General features: G+C 39.9%; 2 protein-coding genes across 3 annotated transcripts; one reads left to right on the forward strand and one right to left on the reverse strand.

The window, feature by feature from the left end:
* The first annotated feature begins 591 nt into the window (after positions 1-591).
* CCN6 (cellular communication network factor 6) lies at positions 592-9,315 on the forward strand. The gene is made up of 5 exons (XM_065632450.1): positions 592-654; positions 4,764-5,040; positions 5,486-5,728; positions 8,449-8,642; positions 9,034-9,315. The coding sequence occupies exons 1-5, from the start codon at positions 592-594 to the stop codon at positions 9,313-9,315; spliced, it is 1,059 nt and encodes a 352-aa protein (XP_065488522.1).
* A 956-nt stretch (positions 9,316-10,271) lies between these two features.
* On the reverse strand, positions 10,272-24,004 carry TUBE1 (tubulin epsilon 1). 2 transcript variants are annotated; one of them, XM_065631708.1, is made up of 12 exons: positions 23,951-24,004; positions 23,802-23,875; positions 21,822-21,874; positions 20,230-20,287; positions 19,530-19,645; positions 18,377-18,498; positions 16,872-17,059; positions 16,013-16,188; positions 15,110-15,250; positions 13,447-13,587; positions 12,387-12,561; positions 10,272-11,141 (listed from the first exon to the last, which is right to left on the reverse strand). In XM_065631708.1, the coding sequence occupies exons 1-12, from the start codon at positions 23,973-23,975 to the stop codon at positions 10,983-10,985; spliced, it is 1,428 nt and encodes a 475-aa protein (XP_065487780.1). In that variant the 5' UTR covers positions 23,976-24,004; the 3' UTR covers positions 10,272-10,982. The 2 variants fall into 2 exon arrangements, with proteins under 2 accessions (XP_065487780.1, XP_065487782.1); XM_065631710.1 differs by lacking the exons at positions 20,230-20,287; positions 23,951-24,004 and having other exon boundaries at positions 23,802-23,832.
* Between the last annotated feature and the right edge of the window lie 1,970 nt (positions 24,005-25,974).

Raw genomic sequence — 25,974 nt, forward strand, 5'->3', positions numbered from 1 at the left:
TTCCTCATTATTATTCCAGGGAAAGAAGCAATGTAAAATATGTACTAGCATCATAACACACTATAGCATCCCTTTCCCTATTTAGAAAGCATGCACAAAGGGTGTTAATTTTTATGCTATGATTTTGCTAGGCACAATACGTTAGAAATTTTGAGAAATGCTGCTTTCTCTGTCTCAAAAAATACATGTTTTTGAGGGTCTGCCCTTCAGATTTCAGAAAGTCCTCTAATATGGACTTAAATATAAGTTAAAAATAACAGTACATTTCCAGCAGCAAGATTTTAAGAATCAGATGTCACCCTACCTGACCTCAATTAAGTCAGGCAATATCTGCTGAAGCAGCTGGATGGGATCAAGCAGGGTGTGAAAACCTATATTCTAGTGCTGGGCAGAGAAAAAGAAGATCAGCTGGAAATTTCAGTGTGAAGCTGGTTCTGTATGAAGCGGAGAATTTCAAGTGTGAATGCGTGTATGTGTTCGTGCATGTGCTGGGGAAAGTCGGGTTGGCAAGGGAGACAGAGGAGAGCTTTGTGTTCAGTGCTTCCTCTGACACAGCTCAGCCTGTTCCCTATCTCCCAGTTCCACTTCTGAATGTGCAGGAACATGCGGTGGCTCCTTTTCCCCACCATCTTCATCATCCCTTGTACACAACAGGTAAGTTCATTAAAAAGAAAAAAGAAAAGATTTTTCCCTTCCTCACCCTGTCCCGGTATCAAGTTATTATTTGCTTAATGACAAAATAAATTTCAGAGAAGCAAATTCCTCATAAAGAATAAGGAGCTGTTCCTTACTCCTGAGTAAATTTAATTTGCAGCTTATTTACTGCATCAGTCCTGATTTTGGTATTTTTTTCTCTCTAATCCGTACATTAGTACGATTTGGTGGGAAAAGGAAGTGTTAGGGAAGCTGAAATTATCAGTGACTTTTTTTCTTAATATAGAAGCAGAAATTGTTATCTGATGCAGTAAGAAAGTAAAAATTTGTCCATGCTCATATTCCATGTATATATAGATACATATATAGAGTGATCTGACTTCAGACTAGTTTTACAAACGAGAAAGGCACCTGGGCTGTGTTATGCTTTGTCTCTTACGAGAAAATCTTAAGTGATAGCTTTTGCTGAAGGTATTTATGTCAAAGACCAATTTCATTATGTATTTACTGAAAACTGAAAATCTACTTTATTTGTACACAGTGTATTTTTCCTTTACAATCAAGATGAATGTCAAACGGAGAATTTTCAAATGACTTTCTTCCTCTGCTAACTTTCTGCATATTTAAAGTCAGACTAAGATAAGTGAACATTAGCACTAATATATTGCCTCCTTTTGCTATTTGCTTACTAATGCCATACGGGCCTTGTTCAATCTTTAAAACATAAGAAAACAAACAACACATGAAGGGTTCTTACACAATAGTCCAATTTTCTGATCTGCCCATAGGATCACAAAAAGTATGCAGTGAACTCATGTGAGGTGGATAGCTTTGATATAGAAACTTTGGGAAGCAAGAAAGAGAAAAATACTTGGCCTGTAAACTTTAGAAGCAAACTTTAAATTTTCATTGTAACTTAATAGATTTTTGAAGATTTTTCAGGTGGACCGAGCTTCTCAATAATTCCACAGTTTAAACTGTCAGATATTTGCCTGATAGTGTTTTTCTTACTGGGAAACTTTGTAGTCTCACACCTTTCATTTGACATATTTCCCTAAGAAAAGAAGAATCACTTGCTTAGGTGGAATTCTATAGGTTTAAAGCATGTTTTAATTTGTAATACAAATTAAAAATACTGGTTGAAGCACAGAATATTTCCTGCTACAACATACCAATTTTGAAATGTGATACCTGACTTAAGCCGCATAACCTCATATAGCTGGTACATGGCCAAACTCCTAATAATACTACTCTGCTTAAAAAGAAAAAAAGTACTAAGAAAGTGAATTTCCTAAAGCAACCATAGAGTCTTAAACACTGCTAAATGTATAGGAACACTTGTGTGTCTTGTTTCCAGAACAAGCCTTTAAGAAACCTTGCACTCCAAGGCACATGTTCATCAAATTAACAGTGCGGTTTATAGGAAAGGTTTAGCTGCCTAAAAAAAATATTATAGTAAAGTTAGTTGTTTCTATATTATTGCTGCATTTAGGTAAAAAGGATTAGAAGAAAACATTTACCAGCAAATTATTAACAAAATGACAAATTTATGAAACTCTTAATATCTTCAGGGTGCTGCGTGGAATATCAGATCACATTGTTTAATATTCATTTATTATATGAATTGCCTCTGTGAATTAATATGCATCTTAAAAATCGTTCAGCCAAAGGAATTTGAAAGCTACTACTTTGGAGCTTCATTAGTAGCTGTGGATTAAGATATTGTAAGTATAGTTGTAAATGGCCATGAAAAATGGAAATTAGTGGTAGAAAAAAGCCTTTTAAAAGGTCATTTACTGCTGCATGCAATTAGGCCAGCTCAATTATGCCGTGAGAGCTTTCATGGGATATGACATATGAAATGCTGAATTCTGCAGATGGTTCCAGTTTGAAAGTTGAACTGAAAGGAAACTCAGCTGAACGACCCCTTTCCAGCTTTTCCTTAGCATCTCTGCCAGAGGTTGTTTCTACATCAGCAGAGCCCTGCACTTTGGAGGAACAGAGGGAAACTGATAGACAGGGCTTCACGTGCCCAGAAAAAATCTAGGATATATTTTTAAATTTTTTCTGCAAACTAGATGGTGATACTGGCACCTGATGAGAGGCTGGATCTTGTCTTTCCCTCTTGCTTTTTGGGCAGTTGGAGCTGCTTGATGAGAGTGGCTCCCAAGCCCTACATTGTACTAGCGGCCAAGCGCTGTGCGTGCCCCCGCTTCACTATAGATCCAGTCATCCGTGATGAATAACTATATCACGATTTACATTTCTGCTGAAATCAGCAGTATGAAAAGATTTAATGCTAAGATCTAAACTGTAATGTTTTAGAAGTAGTTTTTTGCAAAAGCAGACAGAATGTAGCTATCTCAAACAAATCCTTTCTCACTATGTGCTGACTTAATCTTCTCCCATGCCACAGAAAAATAAACCCATTAAGAATCACTTAGGACTTTTGTTAAAAACAAATAAGCTAACAAAAAACAACAAACAAACAAAATCCCCATGAATTCTGAGACAGAATGCGGAAAATTCTAGCTAGATCTTGACTTCCTACTGCTGATGCAAATCTGTTTTAGAGATACATCCTTGACCTGTAAGTCCTGGATTCAATGAACACTCATGCAAATGGCTACACTCTTAGAAAATGACCCATTAAGCTCAGTGGAACTACTAGTCTCCCTTATTACTCACAGGATTTAGTTTTTCCATCTAGCATAAGAGAATTTATAAATACAATAATGCTTCTTCCCAAACAGCTTCTTAGATTTCTGAGCCTAAGTAACGCTCAAAAAAGTTTACGATTTTAAAAGGGGTTTGTCATTAGAAGTGGCACACCGGGCAGTGGCTGCCTATCAAACAGTGGGAGGAATCAAAAGCTAATTAATTTAATAGGAGGTTTGTGGGAAGAAATGTGGGAGTGTTGATCTGCTGGAGGATAGGAAGGCTTTGCAGAGGGATCTGGACCGACTTGATCTTTGGCTTGAGGCCAATTGCATGAGGTTCAACAAGGCCAAGTGCCGGGTCCTGCACTTGGGTCACAACAACCCCAGGCAGCGCTACAGGCTCGGGGAAGAGTGGCTGGAAACTTGCCTGGCAGAAAAGGACCTGGAGGTGTTGGTTGACATCCAGCTGAACATAAGCCAGCAGTGTGCCCAGGTGGCCAAGAAGACCAACAACATCCTGGCTTGTATCAAAACTAGCGTGGCCAGCAGGACTAGGGAAGTGATCATCCCCTATACTCAGCACTGGTGAGGCTGCACATCGAATAACGTGTTCAGTTTTGGGCCCCTCACTACAAGAAAGACACTGAGGTGCCGGAGAGAGTGCAGAGAAGGGCAGTGAAGCTGGTGAGGGGCCTGGAGCACAAGTCTGATGAGCAGCTGAGGGACCTGAGGCTGTTCAGCCTGGAGAAAAGGAGGCTGAGGGGAGACCTTATCACTCTCTACAACTGCCTGAAAGGAGGTTGTAGCATGGAGGGTGTTGGTCTCTTCTCCCAAGTAACAATTGATAGGATGAGAGGAAATGGCCTCAGGTTGCATCAGGGGAGGTTTAGATTGCGTATTAGGGAAAAATTCTTCACAGAAAGGGCTGTCAGGCATTGGAACAGGCTGCCCAGGAAAGTGGTTGAGTCACCATCCCTGGAGGTGTTTAAAAGGCATTTAGACGAGGTTCTTAGCGACATGGTTTAGTGGTGGACTTGGCAGTGTTTACAGTTAGACTCAGTGATCTTAAAGGTCTTTTCAAACCTAAATAATTCTATGATTCTATGCATATTTAAAATAAATCCGTCATCTACTTTAAAACACTTTTTTCCTACTTGAGCTCTACTACAGGTTTTGTTCTATTGAAGGGAAAGGAAAGACCACTGAATTGTGTTTCAAACAAGCAGTAGACTGTGCTCACTGGTAGAATGACACCTCAGTGCATGACAGTGACTGATGAAATTGGTCCTCTGTCTCCTATCTAAATCTCACAGCACCACACTTTTTGGATCCTGTGAAATGAGAAATGTTAAGTGACTTCATGCAACAGTTTTTTCCATCTCAACTTCATTTTATGCTATCCCAGCTACGTATAATGCATTCAGCTCTCAAAATATCCCGTGTCTTAAGTTTTTCCACAGCCCCCCAGTGAAGCCTCGAGAAAAACCTTCAGAAACCAGCGAAGTTCGCGAACGCAAGGAGCTTTGTCACTGGCCATGCAGATGCCCACCTGTGCCAACCTGCACCCCTGGGGTAAGCTTGGTGAAGGATGGTTGTGGCTGCTGTAAGGTCTGTGCCAAGCAGTCAGGAGAGACCTGCAATGAAGCAGACATCTGTGATCCCCACAAAGGCCTCTACTGTGACTACTCGGAAGATGAGCCTAGGTATCAAACAGGCGTGTGTGCACGTAAGTTGTTCTTTCACATTCTCTTCTTGAAATCCAGGAGGGGTGGGGACCACACGGGTGACCACACAGGTGAATGGTTTTGGAGGAAAACTCTGCATGCTGGTGCTGCAGAGCTCTGTGCTAGGCAGTTTATACTAATTTAGTCCCCTGACTGCTCAGTCAGAGAATCTGAGAGCAGAGCTGGGACTGTCTTTAGACTTACCTGCATATCTGCTACTGAAACCAGTTCATTGTGCACAGACCTGTTATTTGCAGACCTCTTGATGACTGATTTAAGGCTAGGTGGCTGTAGTTACCACTGGGCATAACATAACAAAAAGAGATGTGCTTGGGCTGGGAAGAACTCAAAGCTGTGGGTGCAGTAAAGGCTGATAACATTTTAGTGCTCTGTAAGCAGGAACCACGCGCTCTTCCTGCATTAGTAACTGTTGTTTACCATTTGCAGATCTGATAGCTGTAGGATGTGAGCTCAATGGAGTTTATTATCTTAACGGGCAGACCTTCCAACCTAACCCACTTTATAAATGCCTGTGTGTCAGTGGTGCAATTGGATGTACACCTGTATTCACACCAAAACTAGCAGCAAGTCCCTGCACCAGGGTCACGGACAGAAAGAAGCCTGGACAACCCACCTGTGGTCTGGGACAGCACAAGCAGCTTCAATCAACAAACTACAGACTGATGTCAGGTGTGCCTGGCTACACTGGTAAACTTTTCTGTACAGGACTCTTGCTGCATTTAGCGTCGCTGGCTCCAGCAGCCAGCCTGGCAGTGCACTGGCAATTTCTCAGCTCTTGCTCAAGGCCATTGCCAGAGTGACTGGTCTGTCCCAATTACCCCTCTTACTCTTAGGTCACAGACTCTTTTCTCTAAGCCTGATGAATATGAAAAGCAAAAAGACTTTTGGCTTCTGTCCCCAGGCAATTGGCCCAAGCTACCTTCAACCCATCTTTCTGCAGGGGTTTACTACTCATCAAGATCAGAATAATTAGGGCTGCTGGTGGAAAAGCCATTTCACAGCCTGTGAGCTGTCTCACTTTCTCCTGCTTTGTGGCAGTAGAGAGTCTTAGTTGTCACACACATGCATGAACATGTTGCAGTCCTCTTCTTTCAATAGAAAGCAGAAAATGATAAAGATTGCCTTCCAGCTTTAATCAACTCACAAAATTCCAGGCCACTGCAAAGACAACTCTCCTCCCAATTTACTCTCTATTTTGTCAAAGAAAATCATATAACAGTTACCCATGCAGTTCTGCCAGGGTCAGTTGACACTCTCTTTAATGTCATCCTTGCTCTGCTATTAATACTGTGGTTATTTTTTCCACTCTAAAGAAGCACAATCACCAGAAGCAGCTATCCTAGCCCTTCCCTGGCCACAGCTGCTTGTGCTTGTGCTGTCTCCTTCCCTGTGCACTTGCAAACTTCCATAGTGAAACTCATTTTCAGTGTAACTAATATGGGTACCAGAAAGCTGAGCCATTTACTTGGTGGCAACTTGAATTACGGGGAAATCATGGCCTGAATCATCATCATGGATCAATAAAATAAAACTAAACAGATTGCAAAGCTTATCAGAAAACCTTCATAAAAGACTGCTGAGTAAACAGGTAAATGCGCAGAAGTCAATCTGCAGATAAATAGACCCACTTACAAAATCTGAAGTACAGTTTGGACGACTTCTAACATGCTAGCAATGATTATGCAAGTTAGCAAAAATAAAAAAGCTCATCTTTACTTCAAAATTACGATACAAAACCTATAACATCGAAGCCTTTTTACAGAAATATACTTAATGCTGTGTATAAAAACACACTTGTTGAGTTAACTGACTTCAAATGCTAATCTGATCAGAGAGAGAATATAACACATTGAAAACAATGGCAACCAAACCATTCGACCCCATAAAATATATTAATTGGGTTTGTGGGTATTTCAGATACTTGGAGAGCAGCATTAAGACATTTACTTTGTCGTACTTCAATGGATCCAAAAGCTGAATCCAAACTTTAAGTAACTCCTTCAGTGAGCAGACTGCAAGACAGCACCTCATAGTGTTATTCAGAAATTTGAGTCAACTGCACAACATAACCTTGAGAAAAGATATCCAGTTTGCAAAGCACAGTTCCTATTGGACTCAGTTCAGGGACCCAACAGCCTGCCCCCGTGGTGGCTGTACCTGCTGAAAGACACTATTCTGTTCTGCAGGCCATACAAACCCACTTAATTGCTCCTTCTCCAAGATGCAGCTGATGGAGAAGTCCAGCTAACTAGGACGGTGCTCCCGGACAGAGCAGAGGCACAGCTGTTGCAGCGAGATTCCCTGAGCTACATAACAAACTGAAGCTCTGGGCCCAAGCGAGTATTTGGAAACAGCAGATAACACAGAAAACAAGGAACTGCAAATGTCCAAAACCCCCAAAAGAACCCTGTCTCCCTCTGAAGAAAAGCACCTTGAAATTTTTCTGAGAGTAAGATCTTCCCCCTTCCTTTCCCAGCACAGTGCGAGTTACCATATCAACTTGTGCGCAAATCACATGAATGGCTCAAAGGGCCGATACCCATTTTGAAAAGCCTATTTTTTGTTAGTGTGGATAATAAGTGCTAAGTTTCATTCATGCTCTTCCTTTGTTTTCTGGCTTTCCTTGTCAATTCTATTTACCTAATTTAGATATATAGGGATGTAGTAGGTCATACTTTAAAAACACGCCAAGTATAAACAACCATTTAACTTACCTTAATTTGTTGCAGATCTGTGACAGGCTTTTAATCTGCTTGCTGCAATGAGATCTTTAAATTGCTGTCTACTTTTCAAGTATCCTTGTAATTCTGTGCATGTTCTTACTTAAATGCAGAGATTCCACAGGTTTTTTTTGCAGAGTTTCACCACGAACTTTTGCACTGCAATTTTGTTTCTTTTCTTTTTAAAGTGTTTTCCATCTAATCTAGCCCTAATCCATTGGAAAACAGGCTTTCTGGTGATACCTAGAAGTGACTGGAGGATTTTATTCCTCAATATAAAACCCAAAGCCTCCACAGTATATACGAAGAAATCAATATTCATATTTTCAGCACCCCTATGCTTGGGCTTCAGTAATGTTCAATCTCTCTTCCATTCAGGGCATTTCATAAAAATTCCACAAGTAACTCTCTCCACATTTCCATCATGTTACACTGGAGGGTCATACAACACATGCAACTGCATAGTCCTTGCTGGGATCTGAGTATCCAGTGTCAGTAAAGTTTACGGGCAGCTCAATCCTAAGACTTCTGTATAACTTTGTTCATGCCCCATTTTTAGACTTAACTACAAAAGTACCTTCAGGAGCAGAAATCAAACATTTATTCTTTTATTTTCAATTAATCATTTTGGGGCTGTTGTGCTGTGTAACCAACACATTGCTGTCTCAGCTTACAGAAGCTTACCACTAGTTTTGAAGAAGAAGTGCCTGGTACAGGCGACTCCCTGGACACCCTGTTCCAGGACCTGCGGCATTGGCATATCCAGCAGAGTGACCAACGACAACACAAAATGTGAAATGAAAAAAGAAGAGAGATTATGCTTCATCCAGCCTTGCCTGACCAATATACTGAAGGCAATAAAGGTACTTTCTAATATAAAAGGACTTCCTAATAGAAAATGAAAATAGCGGAATGGAAAAAAAACGGACATATTAGCAACTACTAACATAAAATGACATTCCTTTTTTAAGGGTTTAAAAATAATTCTTCCCTGTTTTCTACCTTCAGTCTTCAGGTTTCAATAGTAAAGTACAGAAGTGTAATTTCAAACAAAACAATATAATATCCTGAAGTAAGTGCTGCCCTTATGCTTACTCAGAAAATATTTTCTATTTGTTGGCTGATAAAGAAAACTAAGACAGCTTTCAGAAGGAATAATTTTCAAGCTATTTCTATGTAAATGTTACAATACTTTCTTACACATTGTGTTTTGATGTGTAAAAACTCAGGCTCTTCTTTACTTTTATATTAAAGATTCCTAAAGGAAAAACATGTCAACCAACATTTCAGCTTCCTACAGCAGAAAAAATAGTTTTTTCCGGATGCTCAACTACTCAAAGCTACAAACTAACTTTCTGTGGGGTGTGCTTGGACAAGAGGTGCTGCATACCGAGTAAGTCCAAAATGATCACTGTACAGTTTGAGTGTCCCAGTGAAGGCTTCTTCAAGTGGAAGATGATGTGGATAACATCATGTGTATGTCAGAGGAGCTGCAGCGCTCCAGGAGATGTATTTTCTGAACTCACAGTTTTATGACAAGTTACACCAATGACTGTAATGTACTCCAAGTGCAACAGCACATTCACATCCTGAAGTGTTAGTGTAACCCCCACCACAGCAACGTTTACAGTGGAACTACATATGTGAATGCTCATTTTTTAAATAGCACATGGAAAATGCAAGTAAGAGTGCGTCTTTTTAAACTTAATTGTTTTTATATTGAAACACATTATTGAGAAGTATGTATATAACACTAGTATTGTCAAAATGAGAACTTTTGGTAATTGTAAAAGCACAGCAAGACAGCTTTGTACCCCACTGTAACAAGTTCTTGCCCACAAAGACAAATACATGTAAGTTCATAGATGCCCCCACTAGCCTATTAGAAAAAAGGTTACTCTGTAATACTTCATCTATCATTCTTGATTCTCAAATTAACATTTCTACTACTACTGCAAGAGTAAAACACATCAACGCTGTTTCAAAATGAGAAGTCAATTTTAAGATCAGATTGCTTTTTGCAGCAGATAATCTTCCTCTAGTGTTGTGAATATCAACAATGCACACTTGTAAAGGATGAATAAGTGGACACCTGCAGATAACAGAACTGCAAAATTTCAAGGAAATGACTATTTTTAGAGTGTTTTCTTAAAATGCTCTCAACAAATATTGTCGAAATGTTTTATTGAATACTCCTGGACTTATCCATTGAAAATTGTGCTTACATACCCACTCCAGCTCTGCTAGAAGAACTTCATGCTTTAAGAAATCATCGCATTGATCCATTCTGATTTGTAACTAGCCTTGCTGCTCCAAGACAGCCAAGGCTGGCAAGCAACTGGAAATAGCTGTACATTCTATTTTGTAAAAAATCTTACTGTAATATAAAAATCTCTTTAACCTCGTAATTATAAATATTTAAAAATCTATTTTACTTGCATTCTTTTAAGCATATAGACTTTGCTCTTCAAACAGTCATTATAATTTCATAATAAGTGCATGTTTTGCTCAGAGGTATTTTGTATTCTCATTGTCAAGTGCAACTCAGCATTCATAAATATGAATCATTAAAATAATATGTTAATTAATGCTCCGAGTATAATACTTGAAACAAAATGTGTTTTGTTGAATTTTATGATATGGCTAATTTTAATATCAACTCAGAATACTCTTATACAGTTAAGTACAACATGGAAGCAGAAATATTAAAACTATGAAGACAGCTTAGAGCGTTCTGAAGTGACAAGTATCCTGTCAAGTTTGAGACCATTTTCAGAGACTTGCTTTCATCTTGCTTTCTTCTCTTCATAGTCGCTTGTCAAAAAAAAAAAAAAATCTAGCAACGGTGATCCTTCTTTGAAGGACGGCCTGCCTTTAGTTTACCATAAACTGCAAGTCTGAGAAAAGAGCTGCATTTTTGGCTACTACGATCTCTCTTCTCTTTACAGCATACAGTATGTCAATTTACTCTACAGTTCGGAAGAATGCTCTTACGGATATCCGCCCTAATTAGGTGCCTTCAAATCCTTCTTACAGGCTGGGCCTGTCATTTAACATGACACCTCTCAGAGAGCTGAGGAAGCTGTTGTCCCAGTCTCCCTTTGGAATGACAATAACTATGTGCGTTGCACTTCATTCTGGTTAACTGAAGTTGTTGGCTGCTTGAGGGATTTTTTTTTTTTTTAAAATCAGTTCTTCCTTCTTTAAACAGCTATCTTCAGTCTTGGTGGATCTGTTCTAGGCCCATCTTTTGTGGCATCCAGTTCGTTGTACTCTTCTATTAGGTCAGACAAAGATGATATAGCCTCAGCAAAAAAGCTTTGCTCCATCCCGTCTATATGCAGATAATGGTGAAGGTGAGCCTATCAGAATAAAAAGTTCAATGTTACCCTTCTTTTTGGCACCTAATTCCTTTGGCTTAATAAGTATCATTTAGCCTGCACTGAAGAGGGGAGTGCAAGCACTGTAGAAAGTAGATTTAAAGACCTATATCATGACTTCCCTTGCTCAAATACTTGGCAACATTAGTAGCAATCCCCCATGGAATCACAGTTGATATTACTCATTTTTTAGACATCTTTTCATATTCTCTCTCCTTGGATACACCTGACTGGGTATTTGGTTTACATGGCAAGGTGGGCGGGTGAAAAGGGGTGCTGCAGGGGTGGATTTTGCAAGAAGACACCAGGATTTGCCCCATATTGGACAGAGCCAGCGCCAGCCACCTCCAAGGTGGACCTGCTGCTGGCCAAAGCTGAGTCCACCAGTGATGTTGGCAGTGCCCCTGTGATAACCTATTTAAGAAGGGGTAATCCATGCAGGAGGAGGCTCCTGGCAGGAACCGCAACCTGTGGAGAGGAGCCCACACTTGAGCAGGTTTTCTTGCAGGACCTGTGATCCCATGGGGGACCCACACTGGAGCAGTCTCTTCCTGAAGGACAGAACCTTGTGGGAAGGACCCATGTTGGAGCAGTTTGTGAAGGACTGCACCCTGTGGGAGGGATCTCATGCTGCAGCAGGAGAAGAGTGTGAGGAGGAAAAAGGGGCAGAGATGAAACGTTATGGACTGATCACAACTCCCGTTCCCCATCCCCCTGTGCTACTCAGGGTGGGGAGGAGGTAGAAGTTTTGAGTTTATTTCTTGCTGTCCTACTCTGTTATTAATTGGCAATAAATTAATAATACCCAAGTCAAGCCTATTTTGCCCAGTATGGTAACTGGTAAGTGACATTCCTGTTCTTATCTTGACTCAGGAGCTTTTAATCATATTTTCTGCCTCCGTCCTGCTGAGTAGGAGCAAGAGAACAGTTTGGTGGGCACCTGGCAGCCAGCTAAGGTCAATCCACCGTGAACTCATAGGCAGATCTGTCAGATATTGCCTCATTGCTGAAGAAAGTGAGTATATTGCCTGGTAGGTACAGGTTAATAAATAGTTTACTCTTTTTAAGAAGCAGCTGTTGGAATGATTCCTTGATAGGCAACACAAATAAAAAATCTTGGGCTGCTACTTTTAAGCACTCCCTTTGTAATACTAAAGCTTGTTTCCCAATAATGCAAGATGCTAATGATAGGTGGCTATGGATGTTACAGTGATGACAGAGCTGTACCTTTTTCTTGTAGAGCTTCATAAATCTGTCTTTAAGTTCAATAAAAGTTGGTTTCACACAGGTGTTATTTGCTAAAGCCAGAAGGGAATGGGAATGGCCCACAGGAGGTACTGAACACAAACCAGTTTTCCAGCCCTCTTGATTCCAGGAGACAAAGTGCAGGGAAGGTTTCAACCTGTGATACCAAAATTTATAGTTACCCAAGGAAAGTAAATAACACAAAGCCCAATATCCCTTAGCTAACAAATAGTCTGAAAATGTTAACATTAAGGCTTTCAGGACTAAGACAGACAGTTATAACTAGCATTTTGAATAGACATTTTAGACTTCAGACTAAAACAGCATATCTATTTTGAATTTAAACTTCAAACACTAACTTTGTTTTGTTGATGTATCATGGTTTGAAAGGTAAAGTTCGAAGTACATTATTTCTACAAAAGAGACTGCAAGACTTAGGAGAGGGGCAGATTAATACTGTGTAGGGACAATCAGTTTACCTATAGTTTAGAAGTAAAATGCTTTTGATTCTCAGAAATTTTCCCCATGTCCCTGTCTGCCAGTAAAATCCACCCTGTATATGAAGCTTCCCTGCCTTTCCTTTTATAACTATGTACACCAATAGTGTAAAAGGTAGAAAACAGTGCTAACAATAGAGAATTGTTAAAATAGGGATGATTGCCTATCGACACAACAGTAACCATTTAAGAAAGAGGGCTCCTGTTCAGAGAAAACAAACTTGGACTACAGAACCTAATCCTCCAACATGCTTACTGGCAGGAGACCTCGGGAAGGTTGGGCTTTGTGTTCTTTTGCATTTTTGAGAATGGGAGGAACAAAACACAACATTTAGTCAGCTCCCTTTATTTGGAAATCCATGAATGCTGTGACTTATTCTAACTCATTAAGCAAGTTATTTTTGTCCCTTCTGAAATTTAGAAAAATATTTCTGAGTAAACTGATTTGGTATAGAAATGCTCCAGGTGAAAAGTGGGAGTGCTCTGGACAACTGATAACAGTTTCAATAACAATTACCATGACTAATTGGTGTGGAATTACAAACCTTTCAATATTTCTGCGAAGGTCTGAAACCTGCACATTTCCTCGAACGAGAAGTGCACAGGCAAGGTAGAGGCTGTGCTTTGGATCTGCTTGAATTAGTTGGTGATCTCTGCTAAAAGCATCTGAAAACATCTGATCCAACCTGGGTGGAAAGAAAAAGAGTTATCTACTCTTAATAAAGCAGGCTGCTGAAGTTCTTCAGAATGCCCACCATCAGGGTTTAAAAGTTCACAAAATCCTGAAAATAAAGGTAATTTTAACCTGGGACCATGAATGACAGAAAAAAGATTCAAACCTTTATATGTACTTATGTTGGCACTAGAAGTTTTTAAAAACAGACCAGATCCATTTTTCCCCTCAAGTTACAACCCACTGTTGAGTCTGAAGTCAGAGAAATGGACAGACTAAGAGACCCTTATTAAGGCAATTTTAGGCCAAAGGTTACAAGGTATTTAAATACGTAAAATGACTTAAATATTTGAAGTTCTGGGTATATGACAATTTGAGCAGAAAAATCTCACTGCTTATGAAGGACCTAGCAAGGAATACCAAGGTGCTGCTGACCCCTACAGAACTGATTGTCTGTTACACTTTACTATTTTAAAAGATCAATGAATCACATAACTGTATTGATTTTAATTAAAGAGTTAGGAAAAGACAGACTATACTTACTAGAATTTTATCAAGTATGACTGCTTTAGAAGATGATACAGCAGATCATATTCTTCCTCTTTTTACCTCCTTAAGCAAATTCCACTGTACTGTGGGATATCAAAGACGGTGTCTTGAGGAGGTCTCTTTGAACACATAACATCTAAGCTATTCTTTCCATTTGTTCCAAATTAGCTGGATCTATCATCTCTACTTTTTTTTTTTAATCACCTCTACCACAATTTGCCTATTAAAAAATAACTAAATAAAGGAGACAAAAATACTACCGCTCCCACTTCATTCTGAAACACGAATGCCTGAGCATCTGCCACCTTCCCTCCAGCACTGTGTTGTCTCCTCAGGGTACTGTTTCAAGAGATACAACTGATTGTCACAACTTCTTACCACAGAAAAGGGGTGGTCCTGCCCTCTTCTCCATTTTGCCTACTTCCATCACTTACCCTTAGCTGCCTCTATCGCTATGCTGACTTAAACTCACTACAACCAGTGAAATCTATTTTAAATTATTATTTTTCTGCCATTTCAGTTGGATAAATCATCTCGTAAAATTTGGCGAGCACCAGCTTCTTGTTACAATAAGCTATTAAATAGGCTCACTTTATCTCCAGACTGAAGTAAGATGCCATTACTTCCCAAGGAATCTAGTTTAATTCCTTGTTTGTCTTTACAGTATATTGTGAGTCAACTGCAAACTGTTACTCAAAGGAACTTGTGGTGTAGGTTCTATCTACCATGTAAGTAATACATTTTTCCAACAGAAACATTTCCCGGCAGAGAACAAAAATACATTTCAAGTTTACTTGCTCAGCCATTACAGAGAAAAGGGAGACAAAGGATGTTCTCAAAACATGCAGGACAAATTTGAAAATGTGGCAGACTTAAAACTTTTAGAACTGCTACTTCACTATAGAACCGAATTTTAAAAATGAAAACTATGGAAGAATCAGAAATTAAGCTTCAAATGTAAAGCTTTCATAATATTTTTTCCTTACTTTCTAGAAGGTACATTAACATCAGCCAGTGTATACAGAGGAGTCAAGCTTGAAACCAAGTAATGAAGTCGAGGAAATGGAACCAAATTCATGCTGATTTCATTAAGATCCATGTTAAGGGAACCTTCAAACCTGGCAGAGCTGAAAAATTAACCACCTATTATAAAACTGTTATAAACTAAGTAAATTACTTCTATAAGGTAAACATTCATTAAATCTATTTTTCAATTGTTCCCTGCAACAACAGAGTAAAACAACACACCATTCAAGAAACAGTTCATGTATAATTACTAAGCTTTCATGTTTGGCAGCAACAGTGCTATATCTTATTTCCTTATACTTCTCATTATAGAACAATTAATCATGAAGAATGAGGCCTTAAGTTTCCCTATTGCAGTCTTTAGCTCTGTTTTTCAGTATGTGCACACAGCTGCTGAATACTAGTTTTAATAAACAGGCTATAATAAAGCATGCATGACTTAGCATTCCTGACAAGCTGTTTAAAAGAAAAGCAGGCCAATACTCCAGAAGTATATTTTACCAGGAGTTTCTCACAGCTATAGACAATTTAGGAGCAACAATGGTCTGATGGTATTTATGAAATAATACAATTGACCTAGAAAGGCAAAACTCACTGAGCTCCATTAAGCATTAATGGAAGACAATATCCTTCTGCCTATAAACGTTTTCTCGCTTTGGTTCTAAAACTATTGTGGCTAGAGAAACACCACTGCAACCCAAATACTTCCAAATAGTTTTAACATTTAGTTACTCTTAAAGAGAGGAGGCTCATATCAAATGGAAAACAATTAATATTCTTTGAGTTGATGTAGGCCTGCATATCTGCAGCGCACACCACCTCTAACAATACTCCTTTTACAGAGGAATAACCTGTAACTTTACCTTGTCAGGTTCAGCAGCAAGTTGGCTACGATATTATTCATTGCGTCAAATGGCTTCTCTTGTACAGTTTTTGTACTTCCCGCACTTGACATTACCAAGCTGTTTTGCTTCACAGTTGACCCCAGCTTCCCAGAATTGGTCATCTGATGAATTTTATTAACTATATCAAACAGAGACTTTGAGAGAGGGAAAAAAAAAGCATATAAAAAGTCTTGAGCACTGACTTTTCAAATTCAGTAAGCCAATTTTTCATTTCAATTAGTCTTAAAGAAAAAGCTTAGACCTGTTACTAATAGTTGAAAGATTATACCTTTGATATATGCAAGTCCAACTTTTGACCAATTCCCATTGACTGAAGTGTTTCATGTCACAAACATGAACACAGCTTGACTCAGAAGTCTGAATTTTATTCTACTATTCAAAACTCATTTTCTAAAATTACATTTTAAATTCTCATCATTCCTGGAAAGCAAAAATATATTCTCTAAATATATTCTGTCAGAATTTGAGTGGTCAGCCACTTCCCATGCAGGACTCTACTAATACTATGCACAAAAATTGATTGCCAAAAGAATAAGAGACTCTCAGCCTCAGTAAATAGCAGCTTTTCACTGTTTACCTTGAAATAGTCATGAAAAAAAAAAATCACTCTAGACTACTTTGAACATGCAGAGCAACTTTTTAGTCATACCCATATTAATTTCAAAGCCTGCAAGTGACTTATGAGTTCAATTATTATTTTAAAAAATGAAATTATGCTTTTTAAGACTTGGCACGGAAATCAATACACAGAAGGAAGAAACACTTCCTATGTACAGTCTAATAAAAAAGTTGACAGAAATAGAATATTATTTCTTACTTCATTCTCTATTGGTAGCACACAGTCTGCATGTTCATTAAGCTCCCTCATAGCCAGAACACTGTTATATGGAGAAGTAATAACATCATCTTCACCAGAGGGATAAACTGAAGTCACAAATCGATATACTTCTGGGAATTCATCCTCAAGCAAATTTAGCACAAAAGTTCCAAGACCAGATCCTGTTCCTAATTATGAATGGAGACAGAATGAGAGAAAAGATTCTCTATGTTATCACAAGCCTTAAGCCTCCTATGTTGGAAACATACAACGCTAATTATATATATTAACGAACATTTTCTGAAGCATTTGGCTGACAGTGGAGACTACTCAGATGTAAATAACGGCAGGAAGGTTGTTCCCAGAGAGGAAAATGATTCAGTGATAGAAGTATTTCCCATAGTATACCAGACAGGACAAAGTATACAATCTCAAATTTCTGCAAAGCAGAAAGTCCTATTGTGCAACCAACATTTTTCTGACCTAGTGTTTTTATTTCTTATTTTAAAATATTTAATGTGAATTTTGAAATAAAACATTTGTTTAAAAACATTGAACTGCCCTAAACAATTATTTACTTTCCTTTTGGGGTTTTAGAAATTTTTCTTCTCTAGTCAAAACACAATAACTCCTTTCCCCCAGCACACACACTTTTTTCCTCATTAGCACTAAGCACGTAGCACTGACTTCAAATCACAGAACTGAACTGTGTTTTTTCTGTCTTGGGCAGCTAACACTCTCAGCAGCAGCAAATTTCATCTGTAAACAAGACAACAATTTTCTGCAATAACAGAAACAATATCTGCAGGGTCTCTCAAATTAAGCAACTGGTCACAAAAAAAGACCCTTGATAAAACTCCTACTTCATATTTAGAGCTATTTTCTGTGTCTTTTTCAACATCATAACCACTTACAATAGATGCTCTACCCAATGTTTCTGAGGGAGGAAGGCTTAGTGGCAATACAGTAATGACAAAACTGTCACTGCAAGGGATTCTCCCTTCTGGTTTATTAAGAAAGTAGCCAGACCAGATTCAAGAGAATTATATGGAAGGAATACAGAAAACCAAAGTTTTTCTAAAGTTAAGCAACACTACAAGTCTCTTTCAAAGCCTTTTGGACAACTCTATCCTCACTATTAAAAATAACTTGATTACAACAATTATGTCTGTTCTGAAGCCACTGTCCCTTCTTCTGATCAGTAATACCTCAGTGTTTCCTTGTATTTGGTACCTGTCTTGATCCACTCACTGCCTCATATCTAAAATTTTAGCTGTATTTTTGTTCTGGGTAGCACTTACCTTAGTTCATGATTAGGGCTCCTCAATGCTTTAACAAAACAAATAATAAATAATTATAGGTTCACTTAACTGGACTGTGTTAATTTTTTTAATTCTGCATTCTGAATGATGTTGATTATTAGATAGATCTTCTTTTCAATATCCAAGTTATTATTTTTCACCTGTGGCTGCTGCAATCATACCAACCATAAAAAAATTACTTACCACCTCCCATAGAATGAATTATAAAAAAACACTGTAGACAGTCACAATGTTCTGCAGTTTTCCTCAGCTTTTCCACAATGTTTTCTCGGTACTGACAGCCATATAGCTTATGACCTACAGCCCTGAAGATATGAAAAGTACTTTAAAAAAATAAAAATCCAACAATCGGTCTTTCAATTCTTTTATTTTACCTCATCCTATTTGACATTTTTAGAGTTCAGAGTCCAGAGCTAGGTGCAACACCTAATTTGTGAGAGTTGCTAAGCTGTGACTACATCATGCGAATATGGTGGTCAGGCTATAGTTCTAATTTTGAGGATGCAAGGAGCACTAAGGTCACAGCTTTGCAGTGTGCAGTTATTGTGTACTGACAAGGAAATAAGCTCCCACACTGGATGATCAAATTGCAACTATGAAATGAGAGTTATACACCCCTTAATGATAAGGATATCCTTATCTAATATGTATACAGATCTTCCTTTGAGTACTATGTGCATCAATTACCAGCAACAGAAAAAATGAGAACAGCTCATTTTCAACACGTGTCCTGGCCTGCTATATGGTGAAGTTACACAATGCTTTATTCCCTATATTGCACTCCCGCTACATTTGCTGATGATTTGCTTTCCAGTCTGTAGTGCACTGAATATTATTAGAGGTGCATTAAGTCCTCGGTGAAAATCTGGAATTCATTATGTTAATCAATTTTTTTTTAATTTTCTCTTTTTGGTAATGTAGTTTATACATACAACATACAACAGACTCTGTGGTCCTCAGAAATTAGAAGTGCATTTGTTCATATATCTCATTTCCACACTAGTTACACAGTCTCAAACTAGATTATGGCTTTGACTGAGCAATGGAAGCAGCTGAATACCAAAGAAACAAAAATAAAAAGCATGTTCTTTTGAAAAAGGAAATTTTTAAAAAAGAGGAATAAAAAAAATAGATAAAATGATATATCAGCAGAATTATCCTTCTGTAAAAGGCTTTTCAAAGCCCTCCTCCAGGCAACAGTGACTCCAAAGTTTACTAGTAATATGCTGCAGCTCCCCAGGTGCAGTAGAACAAACCAGAAAGCTACTGTTATCATTTCCCTTTTCAAATGCCATCTAATTAGCTGCTAAGAAATGCTTTCTGAAGAGGTTCTCACCAGTTGTTTCCTGAACCAGAAACATCTGTGATAAGCTGCTTGCTATCAAACACATCCCTCAATGGTCCCTGCAGAATTTCATTTACCACACCCTCCTCCATGTCAATCAACAGTGCCTTTGAGAAAGAATAAAAATTTAGTCAGTAAGCAAACAACTCTTCAAAGTAACCACACAAAAAAATATAAAATTATTTACAATATAAAAGGTATGTTGTTTCTACTGAGCTCCAGAGAAACCTTTTTTTTCAGTTGTTAACTAGGAGACCAACTAGATTCACCTTGGATGATTTGCCAGAAGCCGTTCAACAGGACAGCTTTTCAGATAATGCAATTTAAAAGAAAATTATAATATTTTGCCCCAATACTTAGGAATAAATACATTAAAACATTTTTATGCTTCAAGTTTTCTTGCTTGTTAATTACTTTAGGTGGCTCAAACAAACATACTCCTTGGAAAATTCAAATAAAACCTTGGTTGGTAATGTCTGCAATCATTTTATTAAAATTATAATTTAAATTACTCAACAAGACTGGCAGTGAACTGCATTACTCCACTGAACCATGAAAGTTACTACTACGAATGTTACTATTCAAAGTAGTATTTAAAAACATACGGAATTATAAGGACCTTGTGAAAAATCCTACACAGTTGGACATAAATTTGCAATGTAAAATGAAAGACCTTTATAGATTGCCTTACTCGTGCTTTTAAAGAGCAGATTTTTCCCCTGTAAATATCAGGACCATCACTACCACTTCTGGAAAAAAAAAAAATCCAAGCTCAGAATCATAATAGAAATTAAGGCAGTATATATATTAGAATAAGATTCCCTACTTAATCTTTTGTGTTCAGAGGACTCTTAGAATGTAAACAAATGGAAACACCCTGAACATGCAGCTAAGAAAGATCTCATAATGCCCTAAAAAAATGCAATTACAGGACATGATCTCAATGAGAATTGTCCTAAGCAGTACTTCAGAAGCTGACAAGATAAGCATTGAAATTTTACTCTCAGATACAGCCTCTGCTCTGTGGTAATTCTACAGGCATTCTGACAGAATAACCCACCTAGATTAATTATTTTGAACAGTGATACAGCATCACATAGAAGACCGAAGTTTGTCAATTTTATGACACAGAGTTTTATGCTTTCACCAACCTGAGAGGTGAACTAATTCTCTCTCATTAAACTAAAACAAACCCCACAACAATAACAAAAGACCAAAACCTCACAGCCTGAGCAAGAGTTTGAAATAATTTCCCCTAATTAAATGATGGTTCAAGCCTACAGTCAAAAGTGGAAATTGTTTACAAAGGAAAATGAACAGCTCCAAGAAAAGATGAAATTTGAATGATCATTCTTCTGTTTCACAGGTAGGTAAATCTTCCTTGATACTTCTACAGTATTCAGTATGGTAAGTCCCTCCTCTTTACAGAGAGAAAACAGATGTTTCTATTGCAGCCAACCTGTCCATTATAAATTTGGTGGTTTCACCTGGCACATACAGAAACATAGACATTGCTTAGAACCAAATTTTCTTGATTTAAAAAAAAAGAACGATATTCTGGGAAATGACCACAATGAACGGCAATGATAAACTCCAATGCACTTGCGTGTTCTTTCAAAGAGATAAAATTTGAGACAAAACCATCAGTATTTAAATGCCGTTTCAGTTAAAATTGCATGCTGTACTGCAGCCTTATCATACGATGGAAGGAAACACAGGCTAGTAAAATATTTTTTAATTAATTAAAATGCAACAGCAATGTTCAAGTGCATAGCTGTTTTATTCTTGCAAACTGCAAGGATTTTTGGAACTGGACAGATAAGAGATGACTGAATGCTCTTAAGAGCATTAATAAATCATAGCCACCATTCTTCGTGTAATAAACTAGTCATATAAAAGGGATTTAAAAACTGACATGACCTTTTCTGACTACCTTATGTACAATTCCTCTTACAACTCTTCAATAAATGCTGCTAAGCTGGTATTCAGAGGGCTTGCAGTCTGATCATGATTCACAACAGCAAAAACTATCAGAACCTGACTGTCCACTTCTGGGACAGAAGGAAAGGAAAACAAACCCAAGCACTTTCGACAACTACTAAGTATGTATAATTAAAATGGAAAAGTAGAGATTGTGTTTTGAGGAGAATACAAAAAAGCAAAGCCTTTTTCTAGCACAAACTAAATATGACCTGAAATAAAGAAAACTGTAACTTAAGAGAAGATACTAGAATTGTTGATCTACTATGTTAAACTCCTGAGCTGCTTGACAAGAAGACTTACCTTGTATCTACATTCCTAAAGAAACTGCTTAATGCTTCATCATAAATTCCTTTCTAAAAGGAAACAACATGACATAAGATGATGTGCAACATAAGAAATTATTCTATGAAAAAGCACAGAGAATTTAAGTTGGAAGGGACCTCTGAAGGCCACCTGTCAAACCTCCCACTCAAAACAGAGTGAACATCTATGTTGACTCCAACTAGCTCTAGTCAGCACTAAAAAGAACATTTCATTGAAGCACCAGCTTGATATTAAAAACTGACATGAGGATGTAATTAGGGAATTAATTTTTCAGCACAAGATTAAACAACTAGTCTTTCTTCACTTCTAAAGATTTAGGATTTTACTGAAGATCCCAATTCAATTATTAAACCAAATAGCTACTGTTTAGGTGACTCAGCTCATCACTAATAGAACACTGTGACAGCTCCACGTCAATAGCACTTAAGTCCATGAAGTTCTGTGGAAAGGAAAACACATCACACTCTATCAGTGACTCAAACTTCCTGCTGAGGGATGGCATTGGAATTACTTACCCCACCATAAAGCTAAAGAGACCTGACAAGTTTAAATACTTCAATATCATTATTTTACAGACTGCTTAACATACTCCTAAGAACCTGATGAAGCAGAATTTGGAAGTCACTGTTTGCTACAACACTAAAACCAAGAGACTCTCCACATGCATATGAACTTCATCCACTGCCTTTTTACAGCTGCTCCAACAGAAGGCATTGAGAAGGGCTGCTCATCATTATCTTATATATTATAAGATACATATATAATATCTTATCATATATTAGTTCATATACAGTGTTTACCAGAAAATAGTATCTTCACAGTCATGGCAAGAAGAGTGCATTCCTGTTCAGGGTACTCAGCACGATCCTCTGCCCTCTTTATGCTGCTGTTTTGGTCAGCACAGCTGTGCAGTAACGCGCTAACATGGAGAGAAAGGATGGGCTTTGATGGGTTTCTGGTGTGCTCTGCTGCCAGTGGCAAAGAACCTGCATTGACTCGCCCTGATAATGTCCGCCATTAAGGAGACACCCTGGGCTTTTCAAAGTGGAAAGGCTTGAGAAACCTGATCTGAATCAGAATCATAGAGCCATTTCATTTGGAAGAGACCCTCAGGATCATTGAGTCCAACCATAACCTAACTCTAGCACTAAACCATGTCCCTAAAAACATCATCTAAATGCCTTTTAAACATTTCCAGGGATGGTGACTCAACCACTTCCCTGGGCAGCCTGTTCCAATGCCTGACAATGCCTTCTGTAAAGAATTTTTTCCTAATATTCAATCTAAACCTCCCCTGATGCAACTTGAGGCCATTTCCTCTTGTTCCATCACTTGCTACTTAGGAGATGAGACCAACCCCTTCCATACTACACCCTCCTTTCAGGTAGTTGTAGACAGCAATAAGGTCTCCCCTCAGCCTCATTTTCTCCAGGTTAAACAGCCCCAGCTCCTTCAGCCGCTCCTCATCAGACTTGTGCTCCAGACCCCTCACCAGCTTCGTCACCCTCCTCTGCACTCTCTCCAGCATTTCAATGTCCTTCTCATGATGAGGGGCCCAAAACTGAACACAGGATTCAAGGTGAGGCCTCACCAGTGCCGAGTACAGCGGCACGATCACTTCTCTAGTCCTGCTGGCCACGCTATTCCTGATACAAGCCAGGATGCTGTTGGCCTTCTTGGCCACCTGGGCACACTGCTGGCTTATATTGGTTCAGCCGGCTGTCGATCAACACCCCAACTAGAGACGTTTAGTTAAACGGCATAAAAACCTGGGGACAGTTTTGCTGGTAACGGAGCAGCCTTACAAGTACAGCGCTTTGCAGCCGCAGGAAAGAACAGGGAACGCGGCGAGGGCCACCGCGGCCTCCCCAGGCCGAGCGCGGAAGGCGGCTCGGCCCAACGGCCGCTCCGCTCCCCTCAGGCCAGCGGCGGCCGGGGGGGAGGCGGCGCCGTTACCTTGTTGACGGCGGCGTGCTCCCGCAGCGCCAGGTCCCAGAAGCGGCAGCCCACCTGGTTCCCGCACTGGCCCACTGCAAAGGGGAGAGACAAGGGTCAGCGCGGGGCAGGGGGCGGCGGGGAGGGCTCTGGGCGCCACGACCCCTTACCCTGCACCACCACCGACTGGGTCATGGCCGGGCGGCCGCCCGCCGCCGCCCCTTTCGAACTCGGCGCCCAGAAGCCACGCCCCCTTAGCGGCCGCGGCGGAGGGGGGTGCCTTGCGGCGGGAAGGCTCTTCCAACGGCGCCAACTCCTCTCCCCCACCTTGCTCCGGCGGTGGAACATCCCACCCGCTGGTTTAAGCTGCTCGCCGCCTACCCGTCGCGAGTGGAACGTACCATTGGGCAGGCAGGCGGGGGGAGGTCTGCCTCGCCTGCAGCCTGAGGCCGGCGCCCAACGGCCGCCAGTCCGAGGCAGCGACGTGGGGGTGTTGGTTCTGGTGGCCGCGGCTGTTTCTAAAAGATTCAAGGTTTGGTATAAGAACAGGTGTGCGCTGGAGAGCAGCTGAGGGAGTAGTAAGCTGTCCGTTCGCCTGCCTGGCAGTATGGCAGTACGTGGTGAGGTACTCGGGTGTAGCCTTGAGGGTGAACCGGTCAGGGTCTCTGCTAAAGCCCAAATACTGAAGACACAGCAGAGACCTAAAATGAAATCTGTCCGTGGGGGAGCAGAAAAATTGACACACAACCCAGTTCATTACCTCCCATGGCTAAAAATGTGTGATACGTTTTATTTTCCCCAAATACATTATTCTGAGTGGTGGTGTGAAATGTGCCAAATGATATGAAAATACGAATTAAAAATGAAATGAAAAAATGGTCATATGGAAATGCTGTAACGATGTACCCTCCCATCAGGCTTGTAACTTTTTTTGTTAAGCTCGGTTTCATATTTCTTTTGCAAATAATTGTTCACAGTGCAATTAGGAACTGCTTTAGCCTATGTGTTGAACATGGCAACTTCGGAACTAAAAAGGAGAAATGAGAAATGCAGAGATGCTATTGTCTCAGCATAGTGAGACTGGATCACAGCATAGCTACACTGCAAAATGATGTGAAGGATGTGTGATATGCAAAGCAGTGACTCACAGAGAGCTCTCATGTGACACATGGCATTTCTGCTTCTTGTGGGAGAACAAAAGTACTTCTATGTAATCCAGTTCATTAGGTTTTATGGCTAAAACTATCCAACAAAATACGCTTTTCCCAAATATTTTATTTGTGGTGCTGGTGTGTGTATATTGAGTTTGTGTAGCAAGGTCTTGGTAATAGGGGAGGTACAGAGGTGGCTTCTGTGAGATGGTGCTAGAAGCTTCCCCCATATCCAATAGAGCCAATGCCAGTTGACTTGAAGATGGACCCGCTGCTGGCCAAACCTGAGTCCATCAGTGATGGTAGCAGTGCCTCTATGATAATGTATTTAAGAACGGGAAGAAAAACTGGTGCAACATCAATTGCAGCCGGACAGAGGAGTGAGAATATGCGAAAGAAACAGCTCTGCAGACACCAAGGTCAGTGAAGGAGGAGCGGGAGGAAGGAGGTGCTCCAGGCAGACCATGGTGAGGCCGGCTATCCCCTTGCAGCCCTTGGAGGTCCACATGGAGCAGATGCCTGCCTGCAGCCCATGGAGGATCCCACACCAGGGCAGGTGGATGCCTGAAGGAGGCTCTGAGCCTGTGGACAGCCCATGTTGGAGCAGGCTCCTGGCAGAACTCGTGGACCCATGGCAAGAGGAGCCCAGGCTGGAGCAGGTTTGCTAGCAGGACTTGTGACCCATGGGGGACCCACGCTGGAACAGTCTGTTCCTGAAGGACTGTACCCTGTGGAAGGGACCCACACTGGAGCAGTCAGTGAAGAACTGCAGCCTGTTGGAGAAGGACTCATGTTGGAGAAGCTGTCTCCTGTGGGACTGACCCCAGGCTGGAGCAGGGGAAGAGTGTGAGGAGTCCTCCCCTGAGGGGGAAGGAGCAGCAGAGACAACATGTAATGAACTGACCACAACCCCAATTCCCCGTCACTCTGTACCACTAGGAGGTAGAGAAATTGGGAGTGAAGTTGAGCTAAAGAAGAAGAGAGGGCTGAGGGGAAGGTGTTTTAAGATTTGGTTTTATTTCTCATTATCCTACTCTGATTTT

Source organism: Caloenas nicobarica, chromosome 3 (assembly GCF_036013445.1).
Source record: "Caloenas nicobarica isolate bCalNic1 chromosome 3, bCalNic1.hap1, whole genome shotgun sequence".
Classification (NCBI taxonomy): Eukaryota; Metazoa; Chordata; class Aves; order Columbiformes; family Columbidae; genus Caloenas; species Caloenas nicobarica.